The sequence below is a fragment of the Anolis sagrei genome, chromosome 2 (assembly GCF_037176765.1).
Source record: "Anolis sagrei isolate rAnoSag1 chromosome 2, rAnoSag1.mat, whole genome shotgun sequence".
Taxonomy (NCBI): Eukaryota; Metazoa; Chordata; class Lepidosauria; order Squamata; family Dactyloidae; genus Anolis; species Anolis sagrei.
Window position 1 is genome coordinate 199066600 of NC_090022.1, and position 27158 is coordinate 199093757.

Sequence of the window (27158 nt, forward strand, 5' to 3'; positions counted from 1 at the left end):
CACCCACCCTCAGGTGGACGCATTCAAAGTTTGCGGTCTGCGGGATGGGGCTCCTGGTTAGATGGATGGAATCTCTATAGACCACTGCGACCCCGCCTCCCCGTCCTCCGGCTCTGGGTTGGTGTTGCACGGAGAAACCTGGAGGGCAAAGCTGGGAGAGATTTACGCCCCCCGCTTCATCCAGCCAGGTCTCCGTAATGCACGCCAGATCTGCCCGCTCCTCCAGGATTAAGTCCTGAATCCAAGTTGTTTTTCCGTTGACAGATCTGGCGTTCAACAACACCACCTTCAGGCCAGAGGGCCCGCTTACCTGGTTACACCAAATTACCTTAGGAGACTTATTTGGAATAATTAATTTGGGCAATTGGTCCGAATTACGCCGAATTCGGGGTCTCCTTCTCCCGCATCTCCTCCTTCCCACCACGACCTCTATGAACAAACATGAACAAACATGTCCACACAGACGAGATACAAATACACTTGCAATCTGCCTTTTCACTAGCACAGATTTCCATATTGAGAAAGGAGGGATACTAATTTAAATAAATAAATAGCATGGATATTTTTCAACAAATTGTTGGGTTTTTTTGTGGAAACATTCTACAGAATCTTTTCCACCCACCATGTCTGTTACACCCTGCCTCCTTCACATTCCACCACAGCTAAGCATGGCCAAAGGGTTTTAAGAGTTCACCAACAGCATCATGACAGTTTCATAAAAACTTTTATAGTCACACAACTGAAAACCAGTAAAACAAACATGCTTTCCATATACAGTAGTCTCACTTATCCAACCTTCGCTCATCCAATGTTCTGAATTATCCAATGCAGTCCACCTCCAGCCCAGATCCACAACTGTTTCAATACATTGCGATATTTTGTTGCTAAATCCATAAATACAGTAATTACTACATAAGGTTACCGTGCATTGACTGCTTTTGTGGTTGATTTGTTGTAAAACATGTTTTGGTGCTTAATTTGTAAAATCATAACGTAATTTGACATTTAATAGGCTTTTTCTTAATCCTTACTATCCAACATTTTTGCTCATTCAACGTTCTTCCGGCCCATTTATGTTGGATAAGCGAGACTCTACTGTATGCACACGAAAAGCATCAACTGCTACAAAAAATTAATAAGCTCACCTTGTCTCCTGTCCTTGTATCCCAAATGAAGACATGTTCACAGGCTGGCACTGCCACGTAGCGGCCCTTCTCACCTCGTAGATTCACATACACAATATTGCCTTTCTGGCTAGCAACAACGCCAAAAAGGGCAGTGCCATTATAGCGCAGATATTGCTTAGTGAGACCCATAAAAGGTATTTTAGATCTTTACACAACAGACTCTGGAGAAAGAGAGAGAGAAAAATGCAATACTTGTAGCACTGTTTGGTAAAAATGTTATCACTGGGCCTCAGCATGAAGTCCCCGGTGGCACAGTTGATTAAACCCCTGTGCCGATAGGACTGAAGACTGACAGGTCGCAGGTTCAAATTCGGGGAGAGCACAGATGAGCTCCCTCTGTCAGCTCCAACTCCACATGGGGGGACATGAGAGAAGCCTCCCACAAGGATGGTAAAAACATCAAAACATCTGGGCGTCCCTTGGGCAGCGTCCTTGCAGACAGCCAATTCTCTCACACCAGAAGCGACTTGCAGTTTCTCAAGTCGCTCCTGACACGACTAAAAACACACACACACACAAAACCTGGCCCTCAGCCAGCATTACACTGGAAATGAGAAAAGGCCTTTTCAGTGGAACTCCCTTCCTAAAGAAGTTAGAATGGCTCCCTCCCTGCTATCATTCAGGAACCAAGTGAAAACTTTCCTGTGTTAAGAGGCCTTTCCTGAAGGAGAATAAATGCCAGATCTATCATGTGCAATGTTTAGATTGAAACAGACCTCTAGTTGTTTGGGCCTCCAACTCCCATAAGCCCCAACGAGCTTGTTCAAATATCAGCAATACTGGGAGTTGAAGGACCAAACAGTTGGAGGGCCACAGTTTGAGGATGCCTGGCCTAAATGAACTGATATTTGATGGAGCTTTAAATCTATTTATTGTTTAACTGTGTTTCTAAGTTTAGATGTCAATCACGTTTATGTGGGTTTTTATGATTTTTATAGATAGGATTATGTTTATGATGGTTGCTGTTTTTTATTGTATGCTATGTTTTTGTTTTTTACATTTTGTGTGCCGCTTTGAGTTCTGTTCCAGGAAAAAAACGTGACAGAAATCTATATAAATAAAAATGTAATGTTCGTTTGTGGGATTAACATAACTTAAAAACCACTGGACCAATTGGCACCAAATTTGGAAAGAATACGCCTAACAACCCAATGAGTGACCATCACTCAAAAAAATGTCATTTGTGAGTTGTAGTTGCTGGGAGATATATAGTTCACCTACAATCAAAGAGCATTCTGAATTCCACCAACGATGGAATTGAACCAAACTTGGCACACAGAACTCCCATGATCAACAGAAAATACTGAAAGGGTTTGGAGGGCATTGACCTTGAGTTTGGGAGTTGTAGTTCTCCTACATCCAGAGAGTACTGTGGACTCAAACAATGATGGAGCTAGACCAAACTTGCCACGTATACTTCATATGCCCAAATATGAACACAAATGGAGTTTGAGGGGAAATAGACCTTGACACTTGGGAGTTGTAGCTACTGGGATTTATAGTTCACCCACAATCAAAGAGTATTCTGAACCCCAACAACGATAGAATGGGGCCAAATTTCCCATGCAGAACTCCCATGAGAAAAGAATGCGTTTTCTGGTGCCCTTTGGTAACTCTTCTGACACCCCCCCCCCCATGACACCCCAGGAGTCCCGGCCCCTAGTTTGAGGCCATCCATTCCAACTCCCTTCACCAGGGGCAAGAAAATATAATCAAAGCCCTCCTGACAAAGTGCCATCCAGCCATAGATATAGATGTATATGATTCACACACACATATATATGTATATGATATCCTAGATTTGAAAGGGACCCCTAAAGAAAGGGAATTATATGTTGCATCTTCCAGAGTAGGAAAACCAGACAATCTCCACATCAACACTGACGAAGAAACAAGAAACACTGTTTACCCACAAGCATAAATAAATTACATATATCAGAAACTAACACTTTGTCGTTACTTTATTTTCCAGATCACCAGACTGGGCCACAGCAACAAGTGGCAAAGGACGGCTAGTAAATAATAATAATAATAATAATAATAATAATAATAATAATAGTGTCATTTTCTCCTGACATTTCACCTGCATCTATGGCAAGCATCCTCAGACGTAGTGAGGTCTGTAGGAACTAGGAAAAAGGGTTTATATATCTGTGGAATGACCAGGGTGGGACAAAGGACTCTTCTCTGCTGGAGCTAGGTGTGAATGTTTCAACTGATCACTTTGATTAGCATTTGATTGCCTGACAGTGCCTGGAGCAATCTTTTGTTGAGAGGTAATTAGATGGTATACGGTAGACTCCTGCAGCTGTGTACCATGCAGCTGTGGACAAGTCTACATAGAGACCACCAAACGCAGGGCCCAAACACGAATCAAGGAACATGAAAGGCACTGCAGACTACTTCAACCAGAGAAGTCAGTCATAGCAGAGCACCTGATGAACCAACCTGGACACAGCATATTATTTGAGAACACAGAAATGCTGGACCACTCTAACAACCACCATGTCAGACTACACAGAGAAGCCATTGAAATCCACAAGCATGTGGACAATTTCAACAGAAAGGAGGAAACCATGAAAATGAACAAAATCTGGCGACCAGTATTAAAAAAAAACTCTAAAATTAGAACAGCACAACAACAGAGAGGAAACAAACAAGGACATCTAATTATCTCTCAACAAAAGATTGCTCCAGGCACTGTCAGGCAATCAAATGCTAATCAAGGTGATCAGTTGAAACATTCACACCTAGCTCCAGCAGACAAGAGTCCTTTGTCCCACCCTGGTCATTCCACAGATATATAAACCCATTTTCCTAGTTCCAACAGACCTCACTACCTCTGAGGATGCTCAACTTCACAGGCGGACGCAGCCATTGCCTTTCCCTTCCTGCCACAATCAGGCTTCCACTCACCTGTCCCTTCTCCCGCCGGAAGTCTCCTCCACGAGGCAAAGGAGCGTCCCCGGAGAGGAAGAGGCGGGACCACAAGAACCGGAAGCCCAGGCAATTTAGCCTACCGGCTGTTAGGAATTGTGGGAGTTGAAGTCCAAAACACCTGGAGGAAGGGCCGAAGTTGGCCCATCCCTGTGTGAAGAGTGTGTTGTGAATAGGCCACGCCCCCTCTGTTTCACTTCATACGGGCACTTCTGCCTCTCTATTTCACTCAGGCCGGAAGCAGTGGCTGGTTTACCGGAAGAGCAGGCGGTGCCCGAAGCTGGTCTAGGATCGAGGAGCTCGCTGGCCCGTGTGTTGTGAGTGGGGCCTTTCAGAGGAGGTCTGCGGCGGAGGGGCGGCTGGGCCTTGGGACGAGGTTGGTTTCTTACTCCGGTCGCGCGGCGCATCCCTTTCCCGCCTCTTTTCCTGCCTTCCACTTTACAGGCCTCAAGTCCCCGCTGGGGCAGCGGGCTTTCTCCCGTGTCATGACTTCTCCGTGTGCATGCGTGTCACGTGAACGTCACCAGGCGCCTCTGAGGCCCCTTCCCCGCAGCTGTGTAAAATCCCACCTTGAACTGGATTATATGGCCTCAGGGCCCTTCCACGCCTGAATAAAATCCCACATCATTATTTGCTTTGAACTGGAATAGATGGCAGTGTGGACTGAGGCCCTTTCCACACAGTGGTCTCATATAATCCAGTTTAAAGCAGAAAACCTGGGATCAGAATCTGGGATGCAAGGCCTGCCTGGAAGTATAAAATTCAAATGATCTGCTTTGAACTGGATTATATGGCAGTGTAGACTCAGCCCCCTTTCACACAGCTGAACAAAATTCCACCTTTTCTGCTTTGAACTGGAACATATGGCAGTGTGAAGATAAGAAGAAGAACTTTATTTTTCTACCCCGCCTCCATCGCCCCGAGGGACTCGGGGCGGCTTACATGGGGCCAAGCCCAGGGAACATACAATTAAAAGCAGAGCAATAACAAAATGCAATTCAAAAGCATAATACAAACATCATAATAATAGACAAGAAACATGCAACAAGAAATAATTTGAAAAAAGGGGGGGGGAGAGGCTAACTCTGCTCAAAGCAGATATTGTGTGATTTTCTGCCTTAATATTCTGGGTTATATGGCTGTGTGGAAGGGCCCCCACAGTATCTACTTTGAACTGGGTTATCTGAGTCCCCAGAGCTTGGCTGTGATCCTGGACTCACTGCTGAGCCTGGAACCTCAGGTTTCAGTGGTGACCAGGGGAGCATTCGCACAGTTAAAGCTCGTGCGCCAGCTGCGCCTGTAACTTGGGAGGTCTGACTTGGCCACGGTAGTCCAGGCTCTTGTTACATCTTGTATAGACTACTGCAACATGCTCTACATGTGGTTGCCTTTGAAGACTGGAAGCTTCAACTGGTACAACAAACAGCTAACAGGAGTGGCTCTCAGGGAGCATACAACCCCCCTGCTGCGCCAACTCCACTGGCTGCCGGTTTGCTACCAGGCACAATTCAAAGTGCTGGCTTTGGCCTACAAAGCCCTAAATGGTCCTGGCCCAACTTACCTGTCCAAACGCATCTCCCCTTATGAACCATCGAGGACTTTAAGATCGGCTGGGGAGGCCCTGCTCTCAGTCCCGCCTTTGTCACAAGTACATCTGGTGGGGATGAGAGACGGCTTTTTCAGTAGTGGCCTCTCGGTTATGGAATGCCCTCCCTAGGGAGATCAGAGCGGCTTCTTCGCTCCTAACATTTTGGAAAAAAACTTAAGACATGGCTATTTAAGCAAGCATTTGCAAATATTGAATAACGGACATAGGAAATGGAACAACTACACAATGGGACTGGACAATGTTTTAATGAGTATTTATTGACTGATGTTTTATTGCTGTTTTTATGATTTTATTGATGTTAACGTTTTATATTGTACTTGTGTTTCGGTGGCATTGAATTTTGCCTTGTAAACTGCCTTGTGTCGCCAGAAGGCTGAGAGTGGCAGTATACAAATACAGTAAATAAATAATAAATAAACGTATTTCAATAAAGGTACTGTCTGGACAGGCCCTTCCATACAGCCATATAACCCAGGATATCAAGGCAGAAAATCCCACAATATTGCTTTGAACAGGGTTATCTGAGGCCTCTTCCACACAGCCATATAACCCAGAATATCAAGGCAGAAAATCCCACAACATCTGCTTTGAACTGGAGTATCTGAGTCCACACTGCCATATATTCCAGTTCAAAGCAGATAATGTAGGGTTTTTTCAGCTGTGTGAAATGGGCCTCAGTCCACACGGTCATCTATTCCTGTTCAAAACAAATAATGTGGGATTTTTTTCAGGTGTGGAAGGGGCCTCAAGGCCCTTCCACATAGCCATATAACCCAGATTACCTGCTTTGAACTGGATTATCTCAGGGCCCTTCTACACAGCTCTATATTCCAGAATATCAAAGCAGAAAATCCCATGTTAGCTGAGTGTGGACTCAGATAATCTAACACAGTTCAAAGCAGATATTGTGGAATTTTCTGCCTTGATATTCTGGGATATCAGTCTAAACTGCCATATAATTGAGTTCAAATCAGATAATCTGGATTTCATATGGCAGTGTCGAAGGGGCCTATGTTGCAAAATGATGCATGTCTCAAAAGTGTGTCACCAACATGAAACGTTTGGTGTAAAAGGGAAGTGGACTTCTCTTTAAAATGTTAAAGAAGCAAGGACAAAACAACTCCAGGTGTCAGGTTAGCACTACTTCAAGTTTTCCCTATTGTAAGTGTTTTGTCAACAGTAACTGAATCAGTTCCATTAAATGAATTACGTTCTGCTCTCCTCAGTTGAGAAGTGATTGGGTGTATACAGAAGCCAGTAAAGTGTGTTTTATTTTATTTTTAATAACAGTAAAAATGTTAGTAGCAGTTATTAGTAGAGAAAAGCCAGTGAAATTATACTATGTAATATAATTTTGGTTCCTGAGTTATAAATGTAATTTCCTAATCGGTTCTATCATAAAAACATGGGAAAAGTTCATTAAACTGCAAAACCTTATTTTGTGGCTTACCAAAAAATGGCATATGAAAAGTTACAAATGATGCATTGAATGGTTGAAAATGGCAGTCACAAAAATGAAATTTCTGGAGTATAGCTACTTTAAAAGTAAGTACCACACCATTAAACAGGAAATAACACTTTCAAGCCAGGAACATAATGCTTTTCAAATGTTGTTCCATAGTCTTACGCTATTAGAAGTTATCATCTTATTGAAGTCCTGACTTTACGTTGAAATGTTACAGGTCTGTTTTTGCATCTCGGTGCCATTACTTCTGATTTTTATTTTGCAGATGAGATGAACATATCAACCCAAAGCCTTTTGACAAATCAAGGCTTTTGACAAATCAGGTGAGAAAAGTGGCTTTTAAGAAGTCATACCTCTTCATTTCGAGTGCAAGATGATGTAGTGGTTTGAGTGCTATACTTGGGAGATTAGTAGACCAGCGCTTGGATCCTGTCCAGCCTTTAGTGCTCTTGAATTAGTTACTCTCTCAACCCAAGAGAAAGGCACTGGCAGAACTGAACAAATATGGCCAGGAAAACCCTGGGAGACGGCCATCCAGCCTCTGTTTAAAAGTTTTCAGAGAAGGAGCCTCCACCACCCTTCGAGGCAGTGAGTTCCACTGTTTAATAGCTCTTATAGTCAGGAAGTTCAAAGCTCTCCAAGCAGATGGCCATCCACCCTCTGCTTAAAAGCCTCCAGGGGAGGAGACCCCACAATGCTCCGAGGAGGCTGCATATTTAACTGCCAAGCAGATCTTGCAATTGGGAAGTTCTTTTCGGTGGAATCTCTTTTCCTGAAATTTGACTCCATTGCTTGATTGTGTCCCAGTCTACAAAGCAGCAGAAAGCAAGCTTGCCCCCTGCTCAATGTGACATTCTTTCAAATATGTAAACATAGTTATTATGTCCTCTCTCAGGCTTCTTTTCTCCAAACTAAACATAACCAGCTCCTTAAATTGCTCCTCATAGTATAATCTACTCTGGATGTTGGGGTAATCTACATTACATAAAGAAGGTTTTCTAACTTCCAGTTGTCCAACAAAAGCTACAAATTAAAACATGTTCCTTTATTTCTAAGTAGTAGATTTGTATGTGAAAAGGCTGCAGCTTACCCACCCTACATGATGTAGGAATGAAGTCAGTGGCTGCATGAAGTACATTTTCCTCAGGATTCTTTTCTTCTATTAATAAAATCACTTTGTGTATCTTTTATCCAAAGTGCCATCAGTACCTGAGTGAGAAATAGAGTGCTCATCAAGTGAACCAAAGAAGCACCAGTCTCATTTTTCCATGGATCCTTTGGGTGCCCCTTCGCATTTTGTAGATATTGATAGTTTGCCAGTATGGGCTGACCAGTTGGTCACTTCTCAACCAGTTGGAGAAAAGCAAGTTGATGTCCATTCACCTTTTCCATGTAGAAAAGACATCAATTCAAAAATAATATTATGGTAAGTTTATACTTCATGATTCTAAAAAAAAAAAATGTACACAACAGTGCTAAAGTATGTGTTGGATGGATTTATACTTCCTCTGAAATCTGAGTTTTGTAGCATGATTGTACTGCTGATCCCTGAGCCCAGAGGGTCAAATGTAATTGTGCAAAGACACTCCTGCATACAACTGAAATATGACCCTCCAGGCTCAGGGCTTAGACCAGCAGTACAGTCATGCTACTAATATGCAGCTGGAAACTGTTAGTCAAGCTCAGCAGATCTAAAATGTTGCTGCTAGATTGCTGATTAGGACTTAAGTTGAAACAGCATCACCAGCTAATGCTTCAATAGAAATGTGCTGATTATGAGCTATAAGGCCCTATTTCCTGGCGTAAACCTGTCGAACTCAAGTCTCCTTACATGCTGTTTTGGTGAGCATACATCTTGGTAGCTACTCCCATACTGTGACACTTCCTCCCAAGAGAGGCTTGATTAGTCTCTGTTCTGCTTTCTTTTCACCAGCAGGCAGATATCTTTTTATTTAAACAGAACTTAACATTTTAACAAACGCTTGGGGCAGAAGGATGGTCATCGGGAATGCTGCATTTTATAATATCTATTGTGTTAAAGATTTATTTTGCATATTTTAATTGGATTGGTTGCACATGCCTTTTTGGTTTTTGAAGCTATTTTGTGGCATCTCCCTTTTCCTTGCTATAATTACTAAATTAGTAAATGATCATTATATTTATAAAACGTTTTCTCCTAAGTGCTCAGAAGATGTAAAGAAAGAGGACAATTTATAAGGGCTATATCTATATAAGTTAAGTGTCCCTTATTAAAAATGTTTAGAACTAGAAGTGTTTTTAGTTTTTAATTTTTTTTCTTTTGGGGATTTTGGAATATTTTATATACATATAAAAGATCCCATTAATATGCATAATACAATCTTGGAGATGGGGCCCAGGTCTGAAGACAAAATTCATTTATGTTTCATGTATATCTTATACACATAGTCTGAAATTAATTTTACATACAATATTTTTCTTGTATTGTCGAAGGCTTTCATGGCCGGAATCACTGGGTTGTTGTAGGTTTTTCCGGGCTATATGGCCATGTTCTAGAGGCATTTTCTCCTGACGTTTCGCCTGCATCTATGGCAAGCAGCCTCAGAGATAGTGAGGTCTGTTGGAAGTAGGAAGATGGGTTTATATATCTGTGGAATGACCAGGGTGGAAAATATTACAAGAAATGTTTTTCTTACTTTTGTGCATGAAGCAAGGTCTGTGTACATTGAACCATCAGAAAGCAAAAGTGTCACTATCTCTGCCACTGATGTGAATGATTTGGACCATTTCAGATTTCCAGATAAGGGATACTCAACTTACAGTAGAGTTTGGGGACTATGTGTTTGGCATCATATCAAAAGCTGTAGTGAAACGCCTCCTGCTTGACCTTCTATATTTTTCTACTAACAAGAGAATATGCTTTTATAACCACACAGCATTTATGACCACACATACTACCTGTGAAGAACGTCCTTTTTGTGTATGTGATGTTTGTTTGTTTGTTTGTTCTTGTTTTCTTCTGTGCTCCTCACTGAATGGTAGTGATCTTTCATCAGGCGGGGTGATGTGGCATTGCTGAACTGCACAGCCATTGTGAACACCAGCAATGAAGCTCTAACAGATAAGAATCCAGTGTCTGAGAGTATCTACATGCATGCAGGACCTGACCTTAGGGCTGAGCTACAGAAACTCAAAGGTAATCTCAGTTTTGACCCATTTGACTGACCAAAAGCGACTGTGTCTTGGGTTTAAAAGTTTGTCAGTTTACACATCAACTTTAAATCATACTTTGTGACAGGTTAGGATTCCTGTAGCCTTCCAGTCATATTGGAATCAAAGTCCATCAGCTTGTGCCAGTAGTAAGCAGTGCTGGGAGTTTCCATCTAGAAACATATAGAAGGCTGTATGATTCACATCCCTGTTTGATGGTATTTGTATTAATCAAGCGTATCTATGATTAACCATAGTTTGTCTGTGGATAATCTTTCTCCTTCCAGTTGGTCCAAGGAAGAGGAGAGATTGTGTGACCACATACTCAACACAGTGTGTCTGTGTGACTACAAACCAGCTTCCCCATCCTCATTCCTTCCATTTTGTTGTTAATTCTTAATTAGTATGAAAATTAAAATCCAACACATCCGGAAAGATGCAGATTGGGGAAGCTGCATTAAACCATGAATTTGCATTTTAATTTGCATTTTTTCAGCTACGTGTTCTGAAAACTGCTTCTTAATATTTCTTAAGATTAGAGAACATCTGGGATATAATGCAGGGGTGTTTGCCAAAGAGTGAAAAGTAATCTAAGCATAAAACGTTTATTCTCCTTTTGTTTTGATACGGCTCTTATCCTGTGGTTGGTATCTTTAAGGCTGTAGGACGGGGGAGGCAAAGCTGACAAAGGGATATAATCTTGCTGCTCGTTTCATAATTCACACGGTGGGGCCAAAATACAAAAGTCGATACCGGACTGCAGCAGAAAGCTCCTTGTACAGCTGTTATCGCAACATCCTTCAACTTGCAAAGTAAGATTGACGATCACTGGTGAAGATAAGTATATGTGTGTGGGGTGTACTTGGTCTCTTTCTCTAATTCTTGCGTGCATTTCTTCTCATACTTGCATGTACAATATAAGGATGTGTAACTAGTGTAAATAAATTAGAGTTTTGGAAGGTATTTTCTGTATAACTTGTGGGAGTTGTGAAAATTTAGCATATATATTGTACCCTAATACAGTATTCTCAAACTTTTGGGGAAGGTGGGCCCAACCACAGTTAGTTGAAGTGTGTGGGTCCTAGCAAATGCTGTTGGAATGCAACCTCACATCACTCAAGTCTATAGTCCTCAGTGAGGAGACAGATAGATATGGGAAAAAAGTGATTCCCTCCCCCTTCCTCCCTTTCTTTCCTCCTCCTCCTTCTTTATGAAAGGAGAACAGGGTAGACTAAAAACTAATGGGAATGAAGGAGTTAGGAAATAAATAAGAGCACTTACACAGACATATATATACACGCAAACACACATATATTGAACAAACATTAACAAAATATAATAAGTAAATTAAATCATACATATGTATAAAACATGCGCAGCACAAGCTAAGAAGCAGAAGTAAGGCTGAAGGTCCATAAGGCGTAAATCTGTAGCAGATGGAAGGCAAATGGCAAAAGGTCTTGACGGGTCTTCAGTAAAACCGAAGCCAGGTGGATTTCAACCAATGTTCCTCAGTTCCAAAAAAAATTATTATATTATACCTGTTCTTTCACACATCCATATAAAGGAGAAGAAAACATGTTTATTTTTACTCCATAAATATTTTATACCATTATGAATGTGCTTTACTTTGATATAGCATTTTAAGCTCATGGCTTGCTTATAACTGTTTCTTCACATTTCTAATTTTAGGGAGCATGCAATTGCCTCAATTGGATTCTGTGTGATAAACACCGTGAAACGATGTTATCCTTTATCAGATGCCACACACATAGCACTGCGTATGTATTTTTGAATGTGTCATTAATACTGATGACATAGAGTACAAAGGAAAAGAAATCTTGAAGAAAGAATGAGGGGGCAGAGAAATAGGAAAGGGCAAATATTTTCCTTCTATATTGTCGAAGGCTTTCATGGCCGGAATCACTCAGTTCTTGTGGGTTTTTTCGGGCTATATGGCCATGTTCTAGAGGCATTTCTCCTGACGTTTCGCCTGCATCTATGGCAAGCATCCTCAGAGGTCTGCTGGGGCTGGGAAAAAGGGGTTTATATATCTGTGGAATGACATGGGTGAGACAAAAGGCTTTTGTGAGTTGGGCTAGGTGTGAATCTTTTCAACTGACCACCTTGATTAGCATACAATGGGCTGACAGTGCCTGGAGCAAAATCTTCTTGAAAGATGATTAGATGTCCCTGCCTGTTTTTCTCTCTGCTGTTTTAATTTTAGAATTTTTTAATACTGGTAGCCAGATTTTGTTCATTTTCATGGTTTCTTCCTTTCTGTTGAAATTGTCCACATGTTTGTGGATTTCAATGGCTTCTCTGTGTAGTCTGACATGGTGGTTGTGAGAGTGGTCCAGCATTTTTGTGTTCTCAAATAAAATGCTGTGTCCAGGTTGGTTCATCAGGTGCTCTGCTATGGCTGACTTCTCTGGTTGAAGTAGTCTGCAGTGCCTTTCATGTTCCTGGATTCTTGTTTGGGCGCTGCGTTTGGTGGTCCCTATGTAGACTTGTCCACAGCTGCATGGTATACGGTAGACTCCTGCAGAAGTGAGGGGATCCCTCTTGTCCTTTGCTGAACGTAGCATTTGTTGGATTTTCCTGGTGGGTTTGTAGATTGTTTGTATGTTGTGTTTCCTCATCAGCTTCCCTATGCGATCAGTGGTTCCCTTGATGTATGGCAGGAACACTTTTCCTCTGGGTGGATCTTCATCTTTACTCTTGTGGCTTGTTCTTGGTCTTGCAGCTCTTCTGATGTCTGAGGTGGAGTATCCATTGGCCTGGAGAGCCCAGTTGAGGTGGTTCAGTTCATCTTGGAGGAGGTGGGGTTCACAGATTCTTTTTGCACGGTCTGCCAAGGCTTTGATGGTGCTTCTTTTTTGACTTGGGTGATGGTTGGAGTTTTTATGGAGATATCTATCTGTGTGTGTGGGTTTTCTGTAAACGGTGTGACCCAATTGTTGATCTGGTTTGCGGATGACTAGGACATCTAGAAAAGGCAGTCTTCCTTCCTTTTCTTTTTCCATAGTGAACTGGATGTTAGGGTGGATGCTGTTAAGATGTTCCAGGAACCTGTTGAGTTCTTCATCTCCATGGCTCCAAATGGTGAAAGTGTCATCCACATATCTGAACCATATAGTGGGCTTTTTGGTTGCTGTTTCAAGAGCTTGTTTTTCAAATTGTTCCATGTAGAAGTTAGCTATGACTGGGCTGAGAGGGCTCCCCATAGCTACTCCATCTTTCTGTTCGTAGAATTCATTGTCCCACTGAAAATAGCTGGTGGTGAGGCAATGGTGAAACAGCGCCGTGATGTCTTCTGGGAACCTCTGGTTGATGAGTGCCATGGTGTCTGCAACTGGGACCATGGTAAATAGAGACACCACATCGAAGCTGATCAGTTTGTCATTTGGATTTAGCTTGAGATTGCTGATTTTTTCAATGAAGTGGGCTGAGTCCTTGATGTAGTGTGTTGTGAGCCCAATGTGGCTTTGTAACTGTGCAGCAAGAAATTTGGCTAAGTCATATGTGGGGGACCCAATGGCACTCACGATTGGTCTGAGTGGGGTGGAGTCCTTATGGATTTTGGGGAGTCCATAAAGCCTGGGTGGAAGGGCTTCCGATTTACATAGCTGCTGTCGTATGTCGAAGTTGATTGAGGAGTTTTTAATTAGAGTGTTGGTTTTTCTGGTTACTAGGAAGGAAAGAGAAGCCATTAGAGACCTAAATTCAGATCCTGATATCCTAATTCTGCCAGCAGACAAGGGGAATGCCACAGTCATCATGCATACAGAGCAATACAAGGAGAAGATCAGAAAACTCCTGGACCCTACTATATACAGAAAACTTAAGCAAGACCCAACTTCCAAAATAACCAGAAAAACCAAGCCTTGGCAGACCGTGCAAAAAGAATCTGTGAACCCCACCTCCTCCAAGATGAACTGAACCACCTCAACTGGGCTCTCCAGGCCAATGGATACTCCACCTCAGACATCAGAAGAGCTGCAAGACCAAGAACAAGCCACAAGAGTAAAGATGAAGATCCACCCAGAGGAAAAGTGTTCCTGCCATACATCAAGGGAACCACTGATCGCATAGGGAAGCTGATGAGGAAACACAACATACAAACAATCTACAAACCCACCAGGAAAATCCAACAAATGCTACGTTCAGCAAAGGACAAGAGGGATCCCCTCACTTCTGCAGGAGTCTACCGTATACCATGCAGCTGTGGACAAGTCTACATAGGGACCACCAAACGCAGCGCCCAAACAAGAATCCAGGAACATGAAAGGCACTGCAGACTACTTCAACCAGAGAAGTCAGCCATAGCAGAGCACCTGATGAACCAACCTGGACACAGCATTTTATTTGAGAACACAAAAATGCTGGACCACTCTCACAACCACCATGTCAGACTACACAGAGAAGCCATTGAAATCCACAAACATGTGGACAATTTCAACAGAAAGGAAGAAACCATGAAAATGAACAAAATCTGGCTACCAGTATTAAAAAATTCTAAAATTAAAACAGCAGAGAGAAAAACAGGCAGGGACATCTAATCATCTTTCAAGAAGAGTTTGCTCCAGGCACTGTCAGCCCATTGTATGCTAATCAAGGTGGTCAGTTGAAAAGATTCACACCTAGCCCAACTCACAAAAGCCTTTTGTCTCACCCATGTCATTCCACAGATATATAAACCCCTTTTTCCCAGCTCCAGCAGACCTCTGAGGATGCTTGCCATAGATGCAGGCGAAACGTCAGGAGAAATGCCTCTAGAACATGGCCATATAGCCCGAAAAAACCCACAAGAACTGAGTATTTTCCTTCTCTTCAAAACGGGCCAAAAATATCTGGGGAACAACAGATCAATCAGTCTGACCCCAATATTAGGAAAAATAATCATCATATGCACACATTGTGACTGAACTTTACTGCTTAGGGCCCTTCCACACAGCCATATAGCCCAGAATATCAAGGCAGAAAATCCCACAATATCTGCTTTGAACAGGATTATCTGAGTCAACACTGCCATATATTCCAGTTCAAAGCAAATAATGTGTGATTTTATTCAGCCTTGTGGACGGAACCTCAGATGAAATGTGGCTTCATCAAAAATCAAACAGTTAGAAGTTGTCATCCTCTATTTTCTGTAACATTGCATCACTAAATTCTACATGCTTTCCTTTGTCACCTGCTCAGAGAGCCTCTGCCAGTTGCAGCTGATACGGAATCATGATTAAATGTCACCTTAAGACATTAGAACACCCCAGAAAGTTGTATGAGAGATGGAAGGTCACATTTGGCATGATAAGCTAACCTGCATGGGCAAGGTCTACGCAGGAAATTCTTGAATTCTTTTCATGTTTTTGTCGGACGTGCATGGTCCCCCTTGTGGGGACTAATGAGCTGTGGCAAAGGTGTGAATCTGACAGGAAACAGCTGACTTCTTTTTGTTGCTTAGAATGCAATTACATAAATTCAGTTGATAGAACAGGGGTGGTTTTTAAAAATCTATGTATGTTATGGACTTTGGAAAATTTTGCTTTGAAGGATAACTGGTGAATAGTGTAAAGCATAGAATTACTTCCACAATAGTCTTCATTAGAGAAAAATATTAAATCGTTACATTCCAATTATTAAAATCAATTTGAAATCCATTACATATGCATACAGATTCTGTTTGGACTTCCTATTCAGATGCACAAGCAAACTATTACTTGGAATTCCTTGTCTGCTTTAATTTTCTAACCTTTAACAATCTAGCCTCTAATGCAGTTGTTTTGTCACTTTGTTTTTGTTTAGTAACAATTGTGTCTCAGTAAAAATATTTTGTACTTCCAGTTTTGAGTAACTTGTGAATAAGTGGTTATTTTGTTTATTTATCGTGTCAGAAGCGGTACAGTTAAAATGTATTTAAAAAGATACAAACAAAGTTTAAAACTTGGCTTTCTGCTAGATTTCCTTTGTCCAGAAGCTGGCCACTTGGAGTGACTCTGGTGTCGCTGTGAGAAGGGCCTCCATTGTGCATGTGGCAGGGCTTTGGTCGCATTGTAGTAGGTAGTCTGTGGTTTGCTCTTCTCCACACTCACATGTCGTGGACTCCACTCTGTAGCCCTATTTCTTAAGTTTGGCTCTGCATCTCATGGTCCCAGAGCACAGTCTGTTCAGAGCCTTCCAAGTTGCCCAGTCTTCTGTGTGCCCAGGAGGGAGTTTCTCATACAGTCTCAGTTTTAACCTGCCACTTTTGGACTCTTGCTTGCTGAGTTGTTTCTGCGAATATTTCTGTAGATCTTAGGAAGCTGGTTCTTTATTTAAGGCATTGGCATGCTGACTGATATCCAAACAGAGGATGGGTTAGAGATGTCAATGCCTTTGCTTTTTCATTACTGGATGTAGACATCCTGTGATAATGTGGCATGTCTCATGAACTGAACTAAAGTGAATTTAATTATGTTGTTACTACTTATGCATACAACTTGCAATATGCATAAGTGGTAACAACATTAATTAGATTCATTTAAGTCCCAGTTCATTGCACGACAAAATGTTGAAAATTCAAAATAAATTGATATTTCTACAAGACACTATACTCTGGCAATTGAAATTAATCCAGTTTCCATAATGCAATGTCAAAAATGCTTTCATTTCTTTTTGCTGTGTTTGTTGAGTATTGTCACAATCATAGATTATAACTTTGCCTGGGGGACTTTTCAGATGGGAAGAATGTGAATTAAGGAATGCTTATTTTTACTTCGGTTATTACAAATTTAAGTGCCCGTTCCATCTCAACTTACTGGATATCTTTCTTTCTTACTTTCCCCACAGGCACTGTGAGGCGGTTTTTAGAAGTTCATGGGGAAACACTTGAAAAAGTGGTTTTTGCAGTTTCCGATGTTGAAGAGGTATGTTCATGTCCATAGGCATTCACCAGGTTTTCTTAAAGAGGAGGAAAGTAAGCCGAAAACTACTGAACAGTTAATTAACTTGACGTTATCACCAGTAAAGATTTTAGAGCAAATCAGGTTGCCTAATTTGGAGCACCTTGGAATTAGAGAATTAAGAAAGTTACATTACCCTGGAGTTGTGCTGACTTATCTTAAAAATGCAGCAGAAATACTTCAGACTGGGAAGGACTAAAGACTTTAACATGGTGACTAAGACTAGGTTTTCCACACCTGTGGAAAATATTAATACCCTAGTGTATTTGCATTGCCCAGCTAGGAATTTTCTAATGATATCCATTAGTAATACTCAGTGTTAGCTTTACTATTTTTGAGATGGTTCAATCAGAGAGGGGAGGTCTTCTCAAATTCTCTCTTTTTCACAGGCTGTATATCAGAAGATGCTTCCTCTATATTTTCCAAGGTCACTAGAAGAAGAGGTTCAGTCCTTGGCTTTTCTTCCTGCTGATATTGGCAATGCACAAGGAGAACCGGTGGTACCAGAACGTCAGATCAGAATTAGTGAAAAGCCAGGAGTTTCAGAGGGTGAGTCTGAAATTCGTGTCAAGAAGTTTAGAAACACAGCATCGTAATTCTTTCAAATTTGTTCATATTTCAAAAGACAATATACTACTGTATTTCTGAATACTAAGAGACTCTGCCATTTCCTCTTGTGGAGGAGGATATTATGTGAATTGAAGACTCCATTCTCATAGGTGCACAGCTGGTCTGATTTTTTTCTCCCCACTGTTAAGTGGAATTCCCTTCAAATTCTCTGGTTTACCTGAAAACCTGGGTTTCTGGTGGTCTGTTTATTAAGGGAATAGGATGCTCTGTATTCAGGGCTCCTAACTTTTCTTGTTTTTTTTTATCCTTCTCTCATAGCATTGCAAAACTGACAAATTCTGATGAATGAGATAATACTTTATTTATATTCCACCCTATCTCCCTGAAGGGACCCAGGGCAGATTCCAATCGCAAAAATTCAATGCCTGAGTACAATAACTAATATGCACATAATAACAAAAAAAATAACCTAACATATAAAGACAAATTTTAACTTAACATCTAGAAATTAAGATAAAACATAAGAGGACTGTGTATTTGGAAAAGATATATTAATTAGTGCCCTGAAAGAAGTGTATACTTGGGTATAAGCCCCCCTCGGCTTTTACTCAAGTCAAAGTTATTTATTATTTTACTCTGTTATTATTATTTTTATTACATTTATTATTTTACACTGCTACTACTATTACATTTACATTATTTTACTCTATTGTTATTACATTCATTATTTTACTCTGTTGCTTTTATTACATTTCTTTTACTCTATTTTTATTATTACATTTATTATTTTACTCTATTATTAGAAGGATAGCTAAGCACATTACATTGAAGAAGGTTAGAATAATGGTTTAATCAGAGTTGTACAGACTTAAATTATTTTTATGTAAATATTCAAAAACATTTAACCTACTGATGCCTCAATTAATGTAATTTTATTTGTATCTATTTTTATTTTGAAATATACCAGTAGCTGCTGCATTTCCCACCCTTGGCTTATACTCAAGTCAGTATGTTTTTGCAGTTTTTTGTGGTAAAATTAGGTGCCTCGGCTTATACTTGAGTATATACAGTATCTAGATCTCAAATTTCTACCTTTGTGACCTTGTTTCCTTCTACAAACCTGCTTGACCCCTTCAATCTTCTGGGGTGGCTCTCCTCTCGCTCCCACCTCCATTGCAAGTGCGGCTTGTGGGGACTAGGGAGAGAGCCCCCGGCTTTGGAACTGATTACCTGGGGAGATTAGGCTAGCTCCCACCTTGTTCGCTTTTAGGAAAAGCTTGAAAACCTGGCTGTTCCGCCTTGCTTTTGATGAATGAACAACAATCCCCATACCATGATCGTCCCAGCATATACTCATCCTCTTGATGCCCCTCACCTTTTTCCTAGCGAGTAATTAAACCCCAGAGCCTGTCCCTCCTGTACCTCCCACCAGTTAAATTGCTTAGGTTATCCTATTCTGTCCTATGTCCCCTGTTTTTATCTTCGCGCCTTGGCCCAGCCCATTTTGATTAACTCCTTATCCCTAATTTTATTTTACTTCATGCCCGGTGTTATATCCCATTGTGTTAATTCCCTTTTATTGTTTGTTATTGTTTTATTGCTGTACTTTATTTTTATTTTAATTACCATTTGCTGTATGCATTTTATTTGTTTACTGTGTTTGTTGGGCTTGGCCTCATGTTAGCCGCCCCGAGTTCCTGAGGTGGGGAGGTGGTGGCGGGGTATAAATAAAGTTTATACTACTACTACTACTACTACTAATAATAATAATAATAATAATACATAGGCAAAATAGGCTAGGTTTCCCAAGATTCTTTTGGAACCTACATTGATACCTTCTTAGCTGCTTTGTAACAGTCTCTTAATTTTCCTACAGTCGACTTAATCTTGTGGCTCTTATCAAGGAGGCAAGTTCATTATTCTCACAGAGTTTTATTTTCTCTTTCCCCCACTTTTTAAAAAAATATAGATAATTCAGATGAAGAAGGACTGGAAGCAGACTTATCCTTTATTGGCTCCCATGCTTTTGCTCTCATGGAGGGAGATGTCGATAAACAAAGACGTCTCATCCTTCAAGGGCAGCTTTCAGAGGCGGCGCTACAGAAACAGCATCAGAGAAAGTGAGGCTATTGCAAAATGAGTCTTTATTTTCCAGTTCATTAGTTTCAGTCCAGTGCTACACAAGATTGCTTGAAAACCTGGCTGTTCCGCCAGGTTTGTGCTAGCATTTTTTTAGATCATGGAATATAAATATTTATTTGAAAAATCCATGTGGATGAGTAGCATGCTATGCTGTTTTGATTTGCATTTTTAAACTTCTGAATCATTTATATTTTCCTTTCTGATTATGTAATGACAAAGTCTGGTGTTATATGAGATATGCAGTGGGTTGTGTTAACAATATGCTTTTGATATTAGTATTTATTGACCATGGCATTAGATTAATTTGAAAGTTCTGAAATCTTCTAGTTACAACCGCTGGCTTTGTCGAGCAAGAGCTGAAGACCTGTCTGATATTGCTTCCCTTAAAGCTTTGTACCAAACGGGTAAGTTCAAATAAGTCCTTCTTCACTGATAAATACATTTTGATGAAAAGTCTATGCCAACATTGCATGTGAGGAACACTGATAGGAAATATTTTCTTCATATAATTATGTGAGGTGAATAAAACTGTTAAAATAGAAGTCTTGCCAAAAATGAACTTTTGCATTCCCCTTTTTTATTTTAAACTTGGCTGTTAATAATATAGGTTTTTGTTGTTGTTCATCAAGAAGCACTACTTGTAACCCATGTCCAGGGAATTTAAAATGCCCTGTAATTGATTGGAATTGTAGTCCACCATTACCTGAGGAGCAAATGATTCCCACCCATTTTTGTACCTTAAGCTACTGCAAACTAGACAGTTTTAAAATCCACATCATAATTTTAGAAGATAAGTATTTTTATAGCCTTTTCCTAAGATTGAACGCAGGACTCTTCCACACAGCCACACAACTCAGATTATCAAGGCAGATAATCCATAATATTTGCTTTGAAGTGGTTTATCTGAGTCCACACTGCCATATAATCCAGTTCAAAGCAGATCATGTGGGATCTTATACAGCTGTGTGGAAGGGGCCACAGCTTTAAAGAATATACTTATTTTTAATCCAGATATGTTTGGGTAGCAGGCAGGCTACTAAAAATAGTTTAAGGTAGCAGTATGTACAAACAGGTTTATAACTGTGTATTCACTACAAAAAAATGTTTCCCTCAATCTGAATGTTGGGAATATATGTAGTGGAAAAGCCGAAATTCACAAGCAATTTGATTAGAAGACTGCGTAACAGTTTCTTATAAAATGCCTTGTTCATTCTGTCTATAGGTGTTGATAACTGTGGCCGTACAGTGATGGCAGTGGTTGGAAGAAATATTCCTGTAACTATTATAGACATGGAAAAGGTGAGATACAAATGTAAAATTTCAGCAAAGATTCTTAATTGTGCAGAAGTGTCTCTTTTTGTCCAGTATACAACTGACTGACTGCTTCTTTACTTCTAGAATAAAACAAGTTATTGACACAGTTGCTGGCTGAACAATATATCTGACATTGTGACTCTTTTCTGTCTTAGGCTCTCTTATACTTCATCCATGTGATGGACCACATTGTTGTAAAAGAATATGTAATTGTGTATTTTCATACCCTCACTAATGCCTACAATCATTTAGACTCCGATTTTCTGAAGAAACTTTTTGACATTGTTGATTTCAAGTAAGTATTCTTTAGAGTATCTTAAAGCATTTCCCCCTGTTTCCTATGTGAGTGGGGAAAACACAGAGAAGCTTCACTTCTAAAATAAATAAGGAACATGTTTGTATGCTCTATTATTCTTGTGTATCTCTGTGTGTGTATCTTTATGGGGGGGGGGGGGTGTGCTTTTCTGAATATTTTTTTAAAAAATGAAATAAATCAGAAAAGATGAGGTTAACATTGAATAAATACCAGTCCAGGTAGATGCCTCATATAATCTGTGAAAATCATACAAATGAACCGAAAGATCTATGGTACTGGGAGATTACCAATTTTACCTATGTGATACTCCCTTCCAGAAGACATTCTGGAAGTTAGTAAAAGTCATGCGACTTTACGTTTCACTGTTTGTGTAAAAAGTATACATAAAGAAATTAAATATTTCTCAATTAAATATTCAGCACGGCACTTTCATCCCATGTCTTGTTCCGTAGCTACAATTTGCACTATCCTATCCCCTCATCTTGTTTACCATTTGGCCATGTCTTACTGTAATTATTACCATAGGTCATTGGGCGTTGTTCTGAGTTTTAAATTGTTGTTTTGCTTTATTGTGTTGTACTGTGTGTTTATTTTCTGTTTTGTTTTAAGCACTTTGTGCCATATGTAAACCACCTTGAGTGCCTTCAGGGAAATGGAGGTGGGCTTCAAGAATAAAGTTGTTGTTGTTGTTGTTATTATTATTATATTATCCTTTCCGATCTGGAGTACAGTGCATGATTGCTAATATATGCTTATGGAAATACTTGTTCTAAATTTGATTTACTTTTGTTATTAACCTAGGTACAAAAGAAATCTGAAGGCCTTGTACTTTGTACATCCAACATTTCGCTCAAAGGTGAAGTGTGCCATCCACAGGTGGAAAATCTACATTTTTGGAAGTAGTAGTAAACATGTGGGGTTCTAAAACTATTGCAAACCATTACTTAAACTCTGGTGCATTTTATTTAATAGTGTGAGCTAGTTCTGTAGCAAGATACTAAGCAATGGGTGGACAGGAATGAGGTGAACTGGGGGGACAGAAGGCGTGTTTTGCATGGTTGTGGTGGAAGAGACAGCATAAGGTGAGCTTATGTCTCTAGAGTCTTAATACAACAAAGCAATATGCTGTAACAGGCTTCACTGAAATCTGGTGGGATGAGTCTCATAATTGAAATGTAATAAATGAGGAGTGTAACCCATTTCTGAGAAATAGGCCAAACAGGAAAGGAGGAGGAGCAGCATTACATAAGGTCTAGAAGCCAAGCACTATGGAGAGAAGCTGAGGCAGCTCAGTATTTTTAACTTGAAGAGAAGGTTGAGAGGGGGATGATGATTAACATTTTTGAAAGGATGTCATGTTATGAAGGGGCAAAGTTGTTTTCTGCTGCTTTGGAGACTAGGACACAGAGCAATAGATTCAAATTACAGGAAAAGATATTCCACCAAAACATTAGGAAAGGGCTTCTTGGTGGAAAACCCTGTGCAGCACTGGAGTATGTTGCCTCAGAGCGTGATGGAGTCCCCTTCTCTGGAGGTTTTAAAACAGAAGCTGAATGGCCAGCTGTTTAGAGTGCTTTGATTGTATGTTCCTGTATGGCAGGGTTTTGGACTGGATGGATAGCTCTTGCAGTCTCTTTCAACTCAATGATTTGCATTTGGGGGCTAGTTCTCATGAGTTAGCTCCTTCATAGGTAACATCTAATACATTTAAAACATCTTCCTTAGTATTCTGTCACCTTGTTCACGAGACCTTATAATAGCTTGAAAGTTGGGTATAATTATTACTGTATAATTTATACTCGCTAATGACTCTGAGGAACAACATATTCATTAAAATCTCTCTGCAAATTTCCCTGTTTCTCAGCTATACTGACATCTGCACTATAGAATTAATGCAGTTTGATACCAGTTTAAACTGCCATAGCTCACTGCTGTGGAATCCTGGGATTTGTGGTGAGGCACTAGCACTCTTTGCCAAAAAAGGCTGAACATTTGTAAAACTACAACTCCCCCAATTCCATAGCATCAAGCCATGGGAGTTAAAGTGGTGTCAAAACGGTATTAATTTAGCAGTGCATCCTATGATAGTAATAAAATAACAACCTTTCTACAGTTCATTCCTTAGCATTCTCCCATAATTTTCAATTTTAGACTGCAGTCTACTTTAAATTACATTCGCCTTGAGGAGAAAGACATATTTTTTCCTACAAAATTCTAAATCACAATGTTCATCAATACACATAGATTACATCATTCTTGGGGTATAAGACAATAGGACAGTGGTACCTTTTGAATGTACAGTTTTAGCCTCTTAAGTGCTGGAAGATCAAATGGATTGTTAGGCAAATGCACTAGATTTAGATTTGGTATTAACAATAATTTCTTGTCTGTTTTTGCACTAGGTTTCAACGTGGTTTTTTACAACATTTACAATTTCAAGTCTAAAGGACAAAGTCCACCATGTGGAAAACCTGCAACAGTTGTTCACAGCCATTCCCCCTGAACAGATTGACTTTCCTCCATTTGTTCTTGAATATGATACCAGGGTAGGTAGTTTCAAGATATAAATGTCTGTTCTTTCTAGACTTTATCTCATTCGTTTCATAAATCAGGTATAAAAGTGGCTTTCTTCCTCTTTGCTTGGAAAGATTATAGAATTATTATAGCATGTGCCTTGACTGGAAAGTTGCTTTAAACTGATTCTGTTTGTGTTGGTGTGAAAGTACTTCTTACCAAAATAGGTTTTTTTTTCATATTTTCTTATTAAACTACATTATCTAAGCCAGTGATTTACTACAGACACTTTTTAAATATCTTTTGATGTAGCAGACTGGCAAAACTTAACTCAAGATTTAAAACCTCAAAGCCTATCAAATATTTATTTAAGGTTGCTCATCAAGGGGCTTCATATTTGAAGTAAGGGAGAAATAATAATAATAATTATTATTATTATTATTATTGGGAAGTGTCCAACATGTGACCCAATACAATAGCCAGCAGAGTGATCTTGTCCGCTGTGGATTATCTTGTTGTGTTTCAAATAATAATAATCATCATCATCATTATTTATACCCCGCCACCATCTCCCCGAAGGGGACTTGGGGTAGCTAACGTGAGGTCAAGCCCAAAGATACAATACAGCAAAATAAAGTGCAAAATACAACACCAAACATTACATCACAATAAAGTACATACAGTGGCAAAATAAAATAAACAAAGCAAAATAGCATAATAGAAAATTGAACACAATGGGCAGGCCAAATGGACAAGATAAAATGATAAAATGGCTGTTTTAGACATTTATGCAAATCTGTTGTTCAGGGTTTACAGTAGACTCTGCAGAAGATGCTTCAGTTGTACTTCATAAAAAGGAAAATTAGTCTGTTTAAAAAGCCTTGCAAATGCTGATTTGTTATCAGTAAATATATGGGTTTTATACCCATATAAATTTTATCAGGTCAAGAAGGGTCCTGAGTGGAAATTTTTAACGAGCACTGCTCTAGAGGACATGGCATTCTCACCATGTTTTGGGACCTTCCTGAACCCCTCAAGGGCATTGTGGGTCATTATTAGCAAAATAATCTTTTTCGGGGCCGCTGGAGGTGCAGTGGCTTAAACCAGTGAGCTGTTGAACTTGCTAACTGAAAGGTTGGCAGTTTGAATCTGGGAAGCGGGGTGAGCTCCCGCTGTTAGCCCCAGCTTCTGCCAACCTAGCTGTTTGAAAACATCAAATGTGAGTAGATCAATTGGTACCACTTCAACAGGAAGGTAACTGTGCTCTATGCAGTCGTGCCGGCCACATGACCTTGGAGGCATCTACGGACAATGGCAGCTCTTCAGCTTAGAAATGGAGATGAGCAGCATCCCCCAGAGTCAGACTCAACTAGACTTAATGTCAGGGGAAACCTTTACCGTTACTGATCTTTTTTGAGAAGTTTTTCAAAAATATGTTTGGAGCCCTGGTGGCTTTAGGGGGCACAAAAACAGCTCTGGGAAGCACATACAGCTCACAGCCATGCTTTGCCTACCCATCAGATATCACTGTGTAACACAATTTTTGTTTCTGGGTTATAATTTTCATTTCCTAATTCGTTCTATCATAAAAACATGGTAAAAGTTTATTAAAATGCAAAAAAAAAAGTTTTTGTGGGACATCTTGCAGCACACTTTGCTATAGTTTTATTTAACAAATATCTCATAGACTCTCAACCAATTCAACATAGTTTGTGGCAGCCACAAAAACAAAATACAACAACTACTTTCAAAGTAAGTACCACACAATTAAACAGGAAAGAACATTTTCAGACCAAGAACAGAATTTATTTCAGATTTTGTTACCTAATGAATGGCTGTGGTGGAAAAGATTTTCATTTAGGGATTATTTGTTTTTATGTGTACACTGCATCAATTCATCTTTTGTATCTTTACAGGAAAATGGATCATACTACTCTTACCCCTCTTCTCCGGACCTCTGACTATGCAGCCCTGCCATTCCATTTGGTTTCCGAACTCTCTATGACATGCTACATGCCAATCCCATATGCACCATGGTGGTCTAATTCATTTTCAGAGATCAGAAGGCGGGTAATCCTGCCTCTGTTATTTTTTTACAAGGAGGAATTTGGAAGAATATAAGCAATCAGTAAACTAAATCCAAATGAACTGTTTCAGATGTATCACGTAGAAAAGTTGCTAGGTGTATATGACAACAATTTTTGTATTGCACAAACTGCTTTCTCGAAAGACCCATTGGACATACTTTAATCTGACTGTGAGCGTTCTCTGCTCCCAGCCACTTCAGACCAGTTTGGAAGAAGATTCGGTTTCCATGCAACAGTGCTATATCAGATTTACATGTTGAATCCTTTATTATTGCTGCTACATTCAGAGGAATTCACTGTTAAAATATATACAGATTGGACAAAGAACTGTTTAAAATTCTAAAACAACTATAAATGTCAGCTTTGTAAATTCTCCTTAGCTTTGAATGTGGCGCTCTGCCTTTTTTTGCTGGATGATGAAAGATGCAAGAGTGCTGCTGCTTTCCTGCTAAATTGTAAAACTGAAGCAAATATCACTAATGTCTCTTGTGGTTTTTATTTCCTTTGACCTTGTTGTGATTTCTAGCTGGTATAGGGAAAACAATTAATGAAATACTGGTATTAAAATGAATTTGTTTGTATGTTCTAAAATAGGGATGGACAAAGTGCAGGCCACACACAGCCGTCGGGTTCCTCAAAAAGTGTCCCATAATCTTCAGCCCATTTTTCATTGGACTTCTTTTTACCCAACCCCAGTCAAACTCTTCCAAAACTACCAAAAATGCAGTGATCTGCTTCTCCTTATCCTCCAAATCACCAAAAACATCAAAAAAGAAAGAAAGAAAGAAAGAAAAAGAAAAGTAACCAACATAGCAGCTGAAAGTTATGTTGTATAACATCAGGTATACCAAGATATGATGCCATGGCCCACTGTGCCAGGAGAGGCA

General features: G+C 40.0%; 2 protein-coding genes across 3 annotated transcripts in view; one reads left to right on the forward strand and one right to left on the reverse strand.

The window, feature by feature from the left end:
• The window catches only part of WDR3 (WD repeat domain 3), a 38117-nt gene extending 33856 nt beyond the window's left edge, over positions 1 to 4261 (reverse strand). Inside the window, exons 1-2 of the mRNA XM_067464342.1 lie at positions 4104 to 4261; positions 1146 to 1348 (exon numbers count right to left, since the gene is read on the reverse strand). Of these exons, the coding sequence (XP_067320443.1) occupies positions 1146 to 1316 (171 nt within the window). The 5' untranslated portion in view covers positions 1317 to 1348; positions 4104 to 4261. The remainder of the gene's footprint in view (positions 1 to 1145; positions 1349 to 4103) is intronic.
• A 97-nt stretch (positions 4262 to 4358) lies between these two features.
• GDAP2 (ganglioside induced differentiation associated protein 2) lies at positions 4359 to 26747 on the forward strand. 2 transcript variants are annotated; one of them, XM_067464343.1, is made up of 15 exons: positions 4359 to 4500; positions 7464 to 7521; positions 8396 to 8624; positions 10234 to 10373; positions 11046 to 11199; positions 12080 to 12168; positions 17216 to 17292; positions 17718 to 17877; positions 19868 to 20018; positions 20368 to 20444; positions 21263 to 21339; positions 21510 to 21649; positions 22472 to 22526; positions 24073 to 24216; positions 26101 to 26747. In XM_067464343.1, exons 3-15 carry the CDS (start codon positions 8467 to 8469, stop codon positions 26143 to 26145), a joined length of 1467 nt encoding a protein of 488 aa, XP_067320444.1. In that variant the 5' UTR covers positions 4359 to 4500; positions 7464 to 7521; positions 8396 to 8466; the 3' UTR covers positions 26146 to 26747. The 2 variants fall into 2 exon arrangements, with proteins under 2 accessions (XP_067320444.1, XP_067320445.1); XM_067464344.1 differs by lacking the exons at positions 4359 to 4500; positions 7464 to 7521 and having other exon boundaries at positions 8535 to 8624; positions 10220 to 10373.
• The last annotated feature ends 411 nt before the right edge of the window (positions 26748 to 27158 follow it).